The sequence below is a fragment of the Sebastes fasciatus genome, chromosome 9, assembly GCF_043250625.1.
Source record: "Sebastes fasciatus isolate fSebFas1 chromosome 9, fSebFas1.pri, whole genome shotgun sequence".
NCBI lineage: Eukaryota > Metazoa > Chordata > Actinopteri > Perciformes > Sebastidae > Sebastes > Sebastes fasciatus.
The window spans coordinates 30,030,515-30,042,858 of record NC_133803.1 but is presented as its reverse complement, the minus strand read 5'-3'; the positions used below and the strand labels follow the sequence as shown (position 1 = coordinate 30,042,858).

The 12,344-nt window shown below is 42.1% G+C and overlaps 1 protein-coding gene across 8 annotated transcripts in view; it reads left to right on the top strand.

The window, feature by feature from the left end:
- The window catches only part of LOC141774469 (mitogen-activated protein kinase kinase kinase kinase 3-like), a 56,297-nt gene that overhangs the window by 23,776 nt on the left and 20,177 nt on the right, over positions 1 to 12,344 (top strand). For 4 of the 8 annotated variants that reach the window (XM_074647154.1, XM_074647160.1, XM_074647155.1 and 1 more), the window contains exons 13-18: positions 1,324 to 1,402; positions 1,498 to 1,556; positions 4,097 to 4,159; positions 7,580 to 7,632; positions 8,503 to 8,541; positions 10,693 to 10,767. In XM_074647154.1, the coding sequence (XP_074503255.1) occupies positions 1,324 to 1,402; positions 1,498 to 1,556; positions 4,097 to 4,159; positions 7,580 to 7,632; positions 8,503 to 8,541; positions 10,693 to 10,767 (368 nt within the window). The remainder of the gene's footprint in view (positions 1 to 1,323; positions 1,403 to 1,497; positions 1,557 to 4,096; positions 4,160 to 7,579; positions 7,633 to 8,502; positions 8,542 to 10,692; positions 10,768 to 12,344) is intronic. The other 4 variants (XM_074647156.1, XM_074647162.1, XM_074647157.1 and 1 more) reach the window with 3 other exon arrangements.

The following is a 12,344-nucleotide window of genomic DNA, read 5'->3' as shown; positions in this document are numbered from 1 at the left end:
TATCGTTGTAAGCTAAAATCGTAATTAAAAATGTAATTTGATTAATAGCCCAGCCCTATGACATTGTTTGTTTTTGTCCACTTAAGCAGGCAGAGTAGGTAGGGGGTAGAGTAAAAACCTGACCTCAGTTTAAGTTGCTTTTATGTTCGGTAAAATATTTGACCAGCAGTGGTACAGTAAAGGCTGCACATCTTTTACACCAAGCTGCTTAAAATAGACGCTAAGGATTGTTTTACACAGCTCGGATTAAAAGATCAAACTCTTGACTCTCCATTTGGCCGTTTGGTAACGCAGGATACAGATTGTGTTTTGAAAAAGGGTGGAGAGCCCTCACTCAAATATGTCACTTATTATGGAAGCCATCTTCATCTACTGTAGCTCTGCCATTACAGGTACTAACCATGAGTCGTGTGTTATGATGATGAACTTCATTACGTCTGTAAGAGGTGGTTTTATATGGATGAATATATGAGTGGATCTGTGCTACAGGTGTGGCTTTGAGTCTTGGTTTGTCTTCTTTCAGTGCGTTATGTTACCAGCATGGTTTGAGGTTGCTGTGTTTTCAGCTTTTCTACAGGGATGAATTTACATGTTAAGATTAAATACTGAAGACGTAGTCGAGTCCAGTAGAGTTTGAATACACTTATTATGGTTTATTAACTTTTTCTAAACCCGTTAGCTTAGGTTGTACAGATTTTAGGGATATGAAGATTTTGAAGATACTTCAAGAAATTACATCACAATAAGCAAAAAAAACAACAACGTAGGCACTGCTGGAGCATTTCTATCACAGAGTTCAAAGGATTAACCTCCGTTATCTCTAAAGGAGACCAACAACTAGCATCACATAGACTCAAGGTATTTTAAATGGTCACGGCATGGTTGGGTTAGAGTGCAGGTCAGTGGATAAAGTGAAGACTGTTGGTGTCAGCTGTTCGCCACATGGGTCACCTTTATTAAAACATGTGTGATCGAGGCTCTGCATGGCAGTCAGAGACTAAGAAGCTCCTCTAGCGTATCTGTATAGAGGGTATGTTACCTTGCAGAGACACAAGGGGACAGACTCAGGAGAAACGCTGCTGTCGTTGCCAGGGAAGGTTTGTGTTTTCCGTCGGCTGCGTTGCTATGTTTTGGTTGTCTGGTTGCAGAGTGCGGCTGCCTGTTTTGCTGTGTCATCAAATCCGACCCACAGGAAATAGCAGAGGGATTAGTTTTTTTTTCTTTTTAAAGCCTATTGTAATCTTCTCAAGTGTTAACTACTTCACTGTGTATATTCTTTGAACAGCTATTTGATTGTGTGTGTGTGTTTCTCTTTCCTGATAGTCTCCGGTCTCTGTTCCTCACCGTATTCGCTCCACCAGCAGGAGCGCCAGAGAGGGAAAGACGCTGTCAGAGATTAACTGTGAGTTCACACACAAGTTCAGCGTGAACAGATACATCTTCAGTCAGAAAGCTCCCTAACCGCCCTCTGTTTTCACCCCTTTCTCTCTTCCTCAGTTGGCCAGGTGAAGTTTGATCCTCCACTGAGAAAGGAGACAGAACCTCATCATGAACCGGTGAGTTATTATCTGTGGCGTATGTTTGTGTGCGTGTGTGATAGAGTGAACGTACGTGTGTGTGTGTGATTGTCACTTCACCAGTACCAGCATGGCCGATCCTCACCTACTTACAGGAGGCACCCCCGACCGATCCATGTTGTTGTCAATCTGTGTTGAACCAAACATGAAGCCCATCCACATAGTTCACTCTGGTGGTTTCTAAATTAAGGCGTTTTAAGCAGTGATGTCCCGATCTATGGCCGCCACGGTTCAAAAGTCTTTTAGCGAGTAGGGTCGACATCAGATTGATTGAGATCAGAGCGTCTCCTGTAGGGTCAGAGTGAGGGGCTTAGATACCCAGAGGGAGCTCAGAGTGGAACCGCTGATCCTTTGCTTTGACATGCTAAATGCTACACTGCGTGGCTGGGGAGAAGAACACCTCCTGCCACCCAGACTCAGACCTGGAGAAGCAGCAGAAAGTGGACGTCTGGATGTATAAAACAGTAACGGACTCCCTTCTGTCTCTGGCTTGGCGGTGACACTGACTGACAGCAGCCTTCAACGCGCCGTTCTTGCGATAGTGTCTTCTTATTTACATGGATGGATGGACACATATCTACCAGGATAGATAGAAATGTAACGGCAGTTGTATCCTTGCCTTTATGCCTCCGCGCCGACGACAGCCGTGATACGATGTCGGTGGTCAAAGGTCAAGGTCGCTGTGACCTTACGTGCGTATCATTCGTATTGTGATATTTCGGGAACGCCTTGAGCAAATCTCTTCAAATTAGGCACAAACATCCACTTAGACTCAAAGATGAACTGATTAGATTTGGGTCAAAGGTCACTGTGACCTCAAAACACGTTTTTGGCCATAACTCAAGAATTCATACGCTAATTATGACAATTTCACAGAAATGTCTAATAGGGGTGTAAATCACCAGTTTAATCGTGATACGGTATTATATTGATTCTTTGGACAACGATACGATATAGAAGGGATAATGTACAGCGAGGCAGGTCATTGTTGTGAAAGAAACCTGACAGGGCGATGCCGACGCAAAGTGCTTCATCGCCCTGAGGGGGTTTATTTCACATCAATGACCCGCTCGCTGTTCATTATCCAGCTTATTACACGGCTACTTACTCAAGAAATCAAATATTTGACAAAAAAAGGGTCTGCCAGAGTCCGACATCAGAACTGCACAACTGTACATCCTAAATGAAAAACAATCTTTTTAATGAAAAGAATACATATAAAGTGGGAATTTCAAAATAAAAGTTCATCTTAATGATGACAAAATGTATTGATGTTTGCATCGATATATTAGATTGATCATTGAATAGATTTATCAATCCAGATCGATGTATCGTTACACCGCTGATGTCAAACAGGATGAAATGATGTAGTGACAGACATGGATGTAAACTGCAACTTGACTGGTTGGCGGAGGCGGTGAGCCGGTAATTCTAGTTGTTAGAGTGAGCACTGGCCTCCAAAAAAATATATATACTGTTTGAGGCGTAGTTGCTGGTTAATTTGATTTTCTAGGAACTAAAGCTGGTTCTGCCATTGCCCATCACTTCTAGAGCTGCTGAAAGGAGCGTTTGCTTGTGGACAAATGGGATGGTGCAGGGTGCATGCGCGATCACAGCGTCTTGTTTAAAGTCCTCCCTTCCATCCCACTTTTTCTGTCCTTCCTTTGCACTTTGAAATTCCTTTTTTTATATTCCTCCTCCCTTCAAGTTGGTGGAGAAAGTCCTAATCTGAAATCTATTTATCCATCAAAGCGACATTCACCTACATCCATCCGTTTGTCCTTCAGTTTCTGCCCTCTCCTTGACAGTAATATAATCACATGGGGTCACTCTCTGTCTTGCTGACCGGTGTGGTTTTCAGCCCTCCAAGATCCATCCATCCATTCACGGGTACGGTGCTATATGTAGCACTTTAAAATCAATAAATCATCACCACATTAATATTGTATATATTATTAATATTAATAACTAATTAGCAGCAGCATTTCGTGGCATTTTTTACTCAACAGAGACTCAGACGGTGCAAAGAGTCAGTGGCTGGAATAACATGATTAACCTCTTGTGTAATATTAAACAAAAAACCAAGCACTCGGGAGGCTGGATTAAGGTAACATGTGGTCCTATATCAAAGAAATACGAGCAACTGGAATAAGACAGAGGCTACTAATTTGTTTACAAAGCTATCTATGTTAATTTTTTAATTTTCATGTAGCACCAATGTATATTAATGACATTTATTCATGTTTTTTCTGATTTTTAAACTCACATCTACAGTTGACTCCATCCCTATCTCCCTCAATCTATCCCCCGACTCATCCCCCTCCCTCAGATTAATATTCCAGTATGTCCCTCCTCCTCTGTCTTGCTGATCTACGGACTTTAGAGCCCATTTTGGCCTTAATCCATTTTTCATCCATCACACTCTCTCTTGCATCAGTGTCTCCGTTGCTCCCCGTTCCCTCCATCAGTCCAGGTTAATGTATTAACTGAGGTCTCTCTCGCTCTGTCTTGCTGACCAGTGTGAATCTGAGCCCTATCTGGACTGTGTTGAGGAGCTCTACTATACCGCGAGATCTAATCTGGTAGTACTCTTTCTATCTGTCTCTCTCTCTTTCGGCCTCGCCCTGTCCACCTACACGTTTCTTTTTAATCTGTCTTCATTTCTTTAACCTTCACCTACGTCTTACTCTCTCCATAATATTTCTCTTTCATTCTTAATCGGTTTCTGAAGGACAAGTCCTTGTCCTTCCCTTTTGGCTCTCTTGCTTTCTGAGCCTTTGCCGTCTCTCTTTTATTTATTTTATTTATTTCCATTCCCCAGAGTTCTGAATGTTTTGGCTGCTCCGTGTCTAACATGTATTTTTGTTCATTTCTACAGTTTTTGTTCCGTCTATTCTGGTCCGTCCATCTGTTCCTCTTCATTCTGTTCTCCTCTTTCCAGCCTTGGCTTCTTGCCTCACTAACTGGTGTTGTGGTTGTCATGGTGATGGTGGTCCTTGGTGATGGTGGTGTTGTTGTTCTTTGTTGTTTTCAGATACACACATACACACAAACAAACGCTACAATCAATCAAATCCAATCTTTTTTTTGTGTGTTAGATATGAAATGTGTTGTAACGCACACATACACACAACGACTAATCTTAGTTTAGATTTAGACTACTCCACTACTCTAAAAGTAAGAAAACACTCAGAAAACACTCGATATTGTCTGTGAGGTAGGGATGCTAATTTAGATTTTTTTTTTTAACCAATAACCGACCCTCGTTAACCGATTATTAACCGTTAACTGATTGAAAATAAGCTATTTTTAGTGCCTAACAAGCCGCCAAGCTGCAACGAAAAGCCGATGCACAAACAGATTAAATCCACCATTTATCACCAGCTGCAGTGTATGAGCGAAACAGACAACTGAGTCCCCTGTTCACTAGACTAGGAGAGTTACCGTAGCAACCATGACGCTGCGTGTATTGTCCCAATAATTCTCCGCCGCATCATGTAGTTAAGATGCAAGGTTATCAGCTGTGTGTCTGCCCGGCGTAACGTTAGCGACAAACCGTGTGTTCGTGCTGCGTTCACAGCTGTAGCATTGCTGGTGGCTTCGTGCTCGCCGTTGTCACATACATACGGTCTGTCAGTGTGGCGTAACGTTAGCGAGTGTGCGACAGACAGTGTTTGTGTGTGGCGGTGGTGAGTGTGAGGTTGTTGGTGGAGTTATAGCTGTGAAGGAGCAGTGCAGTGTGATTACAGTTTATTTGTCGGTGAACAAATGCTACAACTCCTCAAGACCCGAGCCAACTTCCCTTATCTGTAACAGCGGCTCAGACTCTCTTAAGGTGGGCTGTTAAGGTGGACCAGCTATTCTCCTTTAAGAGACAAGTACTCCCCGGAGTTTTGCTCAGCTTTTTAGCAATTTTTTAATATTTCTTTTAACCATTTAACTTGTTGTTTAACTGTCATTGTTAAAATTAGTAGCTAACGGATGCTCGTTTTTTATAAAAAGTTTGCTCGCTTGCCTATGTTAGGAAGATGTGTAATATTCACGTTCTGTGTAAACATATTCATGACAAAAACAACAGTTTGAAAAAATATATTGACGTGAATTAATCGCACGTAAAACAATGCCCCCTCATGTGTAAAGTTTAGCCGACTAGCGAGGGTAGCAACGTTTAATCAACTAGTCGACTAATCGCGTACATCCCTAACGAAGGTCAGAGGTCAGATTCAGTCATAGGGCTGCACTTCTGAAGGCTGGTAGTGACTCAGTGCCTTGCTCAAGGACACTTTGAACGCAGACATTCCTACTCACAACATTTATAAACACACACACACTCAACCTTTTAACCTTCTCTGTGTTGTACCTGATATTCGTCTGATATTTCTCTCTACAGACTGTGTCTCTCTCTTCCGTGCTTTACTGCTTATATGTTCTCTAACCTCTTACGTCCTGTAGTTGACCAGAGCAACGAGGCCTTTTTCATATGTGTGTGGTTGTGTGTGTGTGTGTGTGTGCCTGTATGATGGTTGTGTCTGTCTGTCCGTTTGCACTTTGTGCGTTTCCCTCTGCACGCTTGTTGCGTCCTGTCATCATCATTAAAAGTGTTTATGTGCACAATGCTGCATTCACATTGTGGCTTCTGATGTCATATTTCATGATATCGCCCCCCGTGGACTCTCTATTTGGCCACTTAGATACCCAAAGTGTGCCAAATGGGTTTTCTACCTCTTGAAAGAGAATCTGGCTTTAAAATACTACTGATATCCACTACAGGAGGCTATGAGCACACAATGGAGCCTTTGGCTATGACATGTACCCCGTGCATCATTACATTCTACCATTGTGCACAGTATAAAATCAATAAAAAGACAACTAAATTGTATAATTTTGACTCCAAATGGAGTACTTTTATTATAATAATGAAATATGATCACGTAAAACTTAGATAATAACAAAGAAGATCAAAAAAAATGTAAATAAGATCACAAAAAGAATCCAAAGTCAAGGATGTACATGTGTACAAAAATATTAAAAAGTAAAAATACTATTTCTTGTGCGTTAATTTTGTATCTAAAATATTGAAATCATTGCCAAACAATGTTTGTGTTTGGACAAATACACTTGGAGTGTTGTTTTAGTAGCGTTAAGGCCTCGTCTTTTAGAAACAATTCGGGAAAAAAAGACCACCACAGCATTTTATGAAGTTTCTAAAGGCAGTGTTTTAACACACAGCTCAGCCGAACCCAGCACCAGGTCCGTCGGGTTAAAGAGGTTAACTATTCGGTACAGCCCTGTTACATTAGTTTGTGTAGTTACAGCTTAAAAACAAGCCCTTATCACAACTAGCGCATCCACTGCGCTGGTATTTTCTCATCAGATTAGATTAGTAGCTTAATAAACTAGCGAGCTACAGCTGATGAAATCTGCTAACTGTAGTTGACATCTCAGCTTGCAAAATGTTTTATGCTTACGTTTTCTAGCCTTTCCTTCATTTTTGCTCTCTTCTTTTGTGGGTGCTTTCACCTCTCTGGGGCGTAAATGTGTCAACCTGCTGTCCTTCTTACTTCTTCTGATAAAGGTGCAGCTTTTATTGTATCAGCTAATGGTTAAATATCTACTTTCTCAAAACTATGAAGACAAGAGATTATTCCTGTTGAAGCTAAAATCATATTAATCTGTATTTTTAGGCCACAATGTGAACTCAGCAGGAGTCAAATGTATACACATAGACATGTACACATAAGCCATACACTCACTGTGTGTGGTTATGAAATGAAGGGAGATATTATTATTTCTTGCAGCCACCACGGCCGCTACAGTAGCAGCTCCCTGCAGTAATCTCACTATTGAACAGGGTTACAGTATAGTCACTATTTCAATGTGGTTGATTGTAGCCCGAGATCTCCAGCCTTGTTTATGTCCCTGGAGAAATCAAATACAGTAGCACCTCTTTAAATGAGCCAGTTATGAAGTCACAGGAGTAACACAGTCTGTTTGTCTTGTAGGACCTGCAGTTGGAGTACGGACACGATTCACCAAGTCTAATGGGAGGAAACAAGTAAGTCACTTCCTGTCCTTTTATCTCTCTCTTGTTGTCGTTTTTACACGATGTCTTTCTCTTTTCCTTCAGTCCACGACCTTGAGGGAGGTTGTGGACTAAGAGACAGGAAGAGTTTTCATGCTCTAGGTTTGATGATTTATTCATAATTTCAGTTTCTGTAAGCTGTGTGTTTGTGTGAGCGTTCTGCTTTCAGGTGTGCTTTGTAAGCAGACAGCTCAGGGTCAGATCAGGGCAAATTATTTCACAAGCATATACATTTCCAGTCTTACTGAATAAATTATTAATATTATTAGATATAATTATTCAACGTATCCTCATACAACGGTTCGTGTGATATCTTACTAAAAGTTTTCCCTCATTTTTCGTGCGTTTTCCTACGAATGTCCAGCAACAGGAAATATGTTGGTTAGGTTTAGGCAACAAAATTACCTAGTTATGTTTAGGAAAAGATCATGGTTTGGGTTAAAATTAGGGCTGTCAAAGTTAACGCGTTAAGGCAAATTAGTTTTAACGCCACTAATTTCTTTAACGCAATAATTCAACTTGCGATTTATAGGTTGTAGCGGGCTCAGTTTTAAAGCTAGCTCGTCCCGAAGGAGGTTAAATAACGCTCCAAACTTGTGCTAAATTTTGGAGAGGAAAAACTGTCATGGTCGTTTTCAAAGGGGTCCCTTGACCTCCACATATGTGAATGTAAATGGGTTCTATGGGTACCCACGAGTCTCCCCTTTACAGACATGCCCACTTTATGATAATCACATGCAGTTTTGGGGCAAGTCATAGTCAAGTCAGCACACTGACACACTGACAGCTGTTGTTGAACTGCCTGAATTATTTTTCTTCTCTCTTCCCTTCTCCGTCAAACAGGAGTCTTCTCAAATCTGTGGAGGAGGAGCTGAAGCAGAGGTAAGTCCGACCCGTCTCATATCCTGATTCACTCTTGATTTGCTGGTGTTCTAACCACGCCCCCACCCATCAGCCAATCATTAACGGCAGTGACTAATCGGGCCAATCACACGCAACTAACGCTGTTGTAATGACTTCAGGCTGTCACTGCTCGCAGCGTTTTTGGATTCTTCTGGGTTTTATTTTCCCTATGCGGCTTGCTTCACGCTTTGATGTCATCAGGAGATGGCTGCGCTTCATAGGAGCTTCCTGCAGAGCATGGCTTACACACACACACAGACACACACACACACACACACATGCGCGTGTATATACAGTTTTCCAGCCAAAGCTGCAGTACTTTTTACTGGCAGGTCTGTGGAGACCTTTTTCTTGCCCCAGAGATGATGATGATGATCCACCGTGCTTTGCTGTTTTCTATGAGACAATCTCATACGACAAATGTGCTGCAAATCCTTAATGTGTTTAAGCCAGATCTGCTGAATCAATGCTTCACATATATATGATCTAGATAATGTTAAATTAAGTAAAGTATTATATTCTGTAAGACTGTTTTTGCGACACAATTCAAATGTAGTTTCTTTAGTTTAAGTTGTTTTTGTCTCCTTTGGTGGACAGAGGAGGTCGTAGAGAGTAGAGGACAGTGATCTTGTTTCAGTCTTTGAGGTTATATTATCATTACATCTCCTGTTTCACAAAACAGTCAGTCACTAGTTTACAGACTTGGGTACATACTGTTTTTTTTTATTGTATAGAAGTGCCAGGTTTGGTAGTTAAACATCTGACTTTGGCTTTTTCTAGTTTCTTGTTTTGTCACAGCAGTTTTTTAAATCTAAAGCTGGGCGTACACTGTACGATTTTACCCCGATTCTGGCCCGAATTTTGAGCCGCACGACTCATTTTAGAGTCGGACTGAATTTCAGCTTTGTCAGGCGTCACGTTTCGTGCAATGTAGAGGGGGGGACCGAGGACCGATGACCGATTAACTCATCCCGACCGGCCATCAGACGAATTTCTGACATGTCAGAAATTTTGGTCGGCTGTCCGCAGGATAAAACATCTCGATCACCGACTTGTTGCTGGCGGTTAGTTTAGGAAGCGCTTGATTTGATGTGCAGCGTAGTTTTCTATGAGCGAAGCGCGCATTCGAAACAATCAATATCGCAGGCGATCACAAGCCAAACTCGTGATTGCGATTAATATTTGATTAATTGTGCAGCCCTAATAGAACGTGCAGGGAATAAGCGTTAGTGTCAGTGGGGGTCCCGGGCCTTGATGATACAGATGCAGATATTTCCCATCATAAAACTTTCAGTGGCTCAAAAGGCAGGATCCCCTCCCCTTCCTGGTAGACTTTTACTACATCTGCAGGAAGTGTTGAGTTTCATTGACGAGCGCTTCAAAAGCAAATCAAAAGCGTGGCGAGTGAGGGAGATCAGTATTTCTGTTCAACAGCAAATGAAAACAGAGGTGTCTTACTAAAGCGTGATTAAATATACTGATAAAACAGAAAGTCAGGATGTTGCTAATATTCAAGTCAATTCCAAATAATGAGATGAATAAATATGTGAGAATTGACAGGATATAAAGTTGCTATGAATTGACTGATTTAGAGGTTACGTCTAGAGGAGTGTGTAGATCTGTGAGGACTGAACAGGTTTAAACAGAACAGAACAGCCGAGTGTCAGCGGCATGTTGTGGCTGGTTTCTTGTTGTCCCGGTTCGTAGGAACAGCCGATTAGACTGTTAAATGTGCATTATTGGTGGTTATAAGGCTCATAGATGTGGGTCAGTAGGGCTCTGCTACACCCACTAGTAGGTTTTGTCATGTATTCACATGGTCGATCACAGAAAGAAGGAATAAAAGAGCGACCTCTAGAGAGACATTCACCGATTTATTGATGTTGTTGGGGGATACCCAGGGTTCAAGGGTCAGTGGTAGTTTGTGGATAAAGCTTCACTCAGATTTCCCTCCCCTGTCCCTTCTTCTTCCTCCTCCTCCTCCTCCTGTTGTCATCTTCTCCTGTACCTCCTTTGCTTGCTCCCTTAATCTTTCCCTGCCTCAATCCTCTATTTCTGCTCTCCTTCTCCCACCCCTCCCTTCTCCTTTCTTACCCACCTCCCTCCTCCTATCTTCACCTCCTCTCCCAGGGGCCATGTGGCACACTTAGGGGATGATGATGATGAGGATGATGATGGTGCAGATGATGATGAAACTCACACTCAGTAAGTCCTCTCCCAGTCGTAGAAGTGGAAGCCTCTCCTCATCTCGCTTTCTCTCCCCCATCCGTTCCTCGTTTTCAAAGAGGGGAAGGATGAGGAAGAGGAGTAAGATGAGGTGGAAGGCTTCCTGTCTTCGCCACAGTTTCATCAACGCATTTCTATGCAGCTCACCCCACCATCACGCCACGTATGCCACCTGTGTTTGTGTGTGTTCGCTGTGCCATTACTACTGTCTTGTCGTGTGAAGTTTAATATCTACTAACAATAACCCAGTAACCCTAAAATCCCTCCTGGAAGAAGTTTTTTGTTTATTTTTCAGTTATTTCTATATTTTACTTCGATAGATACACAGGGACAGAGAATAACTTTAGCCACGAGTAGGGTCAAACACCACGGCGTTAACGAGAACATCGTAGCTACGCATAAAATTCTGTCGTATCATGAAATTTAGTTTTTTTGATTCATGAAATATGAGTTCCGGGTGTAGTTCCGGTTCTTAGATAACTGATCCTCATGACCTTGGCATCTTATCTGCTGTTGTCTTGTTTCGTTCTCCACGTGCATCGCCATCTGTGTGCCTCCTTGCTGTGTGTGTGTGTGTGTGTGTGTGTGTGCGTGCATCCACGCTGTCCTCTCCTGCCTCTATAAAACTGTATATTTGGCGTCCAGCCTCATCCCCTCGTTGTGTAAAAGCCAAATGTCTGCGGCGGACCGGAGCGTTTTTTCTTTCTAGTCATATATTTTCTACTGCAGGCAGAAAGGCTGCAGTACTTATCGCACACCGTACAGTGACTGCAAAAATAGAAAGATATAGTGTAAAGTTCGGTTCCTGGCTATAAACATGTTGAATAAGCTCACGTTTTATGGCTAAAATCACTTCAGTAAATAAACCATTTGAGGTGTTCAATCGCACTTCAAACTTTGTGCTCAAGCAGCTCACTCCCAACTCGTCAAATACGGCAGCTTGGTCAGTGGCCCTACGCTAGGGATGTCACGGTGAGGACATTTCCCTACCAGTTAATAAACGTGTTACACCAGTGATCATTAACATCGCTGTTAACAATTACACCGGACATTTTACAAGAAGAGATGACGCTCAATATCTGTAGAGTAGGGCTGTCAAAGTTAAAGTGATAATAACTTTATACAAATGTAAGCGTTACTGACGTCAGTTATGAATGTTGTCGTTACTACCGCATTGCATTATGGGATATCTATGCACCCAGTGTTGCATACTGTAATATTTCACCATAAATAGAATGCAATTCGCGTACTAAAAATCTCCCATACTGTTTTAGAGTACTAAATAGCATGTTAGTGTGGAATTTCGGACGTAACCAATGTATGCATATAACAAGCGGAAATTGACCAGTCCAAAACTGACACTAGAGTGTTACCTAGAGCGTCGTAGTTTGAAGCGAAGGGCCACTGACCAAGCTGCCGTATTTGATGAGTTGGGAGTGAGAATGTGTTGGCTCAAGTGTACCCTTCCCAAGTTGTCTATGAGGAATTACAAAAACATCGCCTCCAAATATAGGAGTTACGATTTAGCTTTTAGCAACACCTAACCCTTCAGTAAA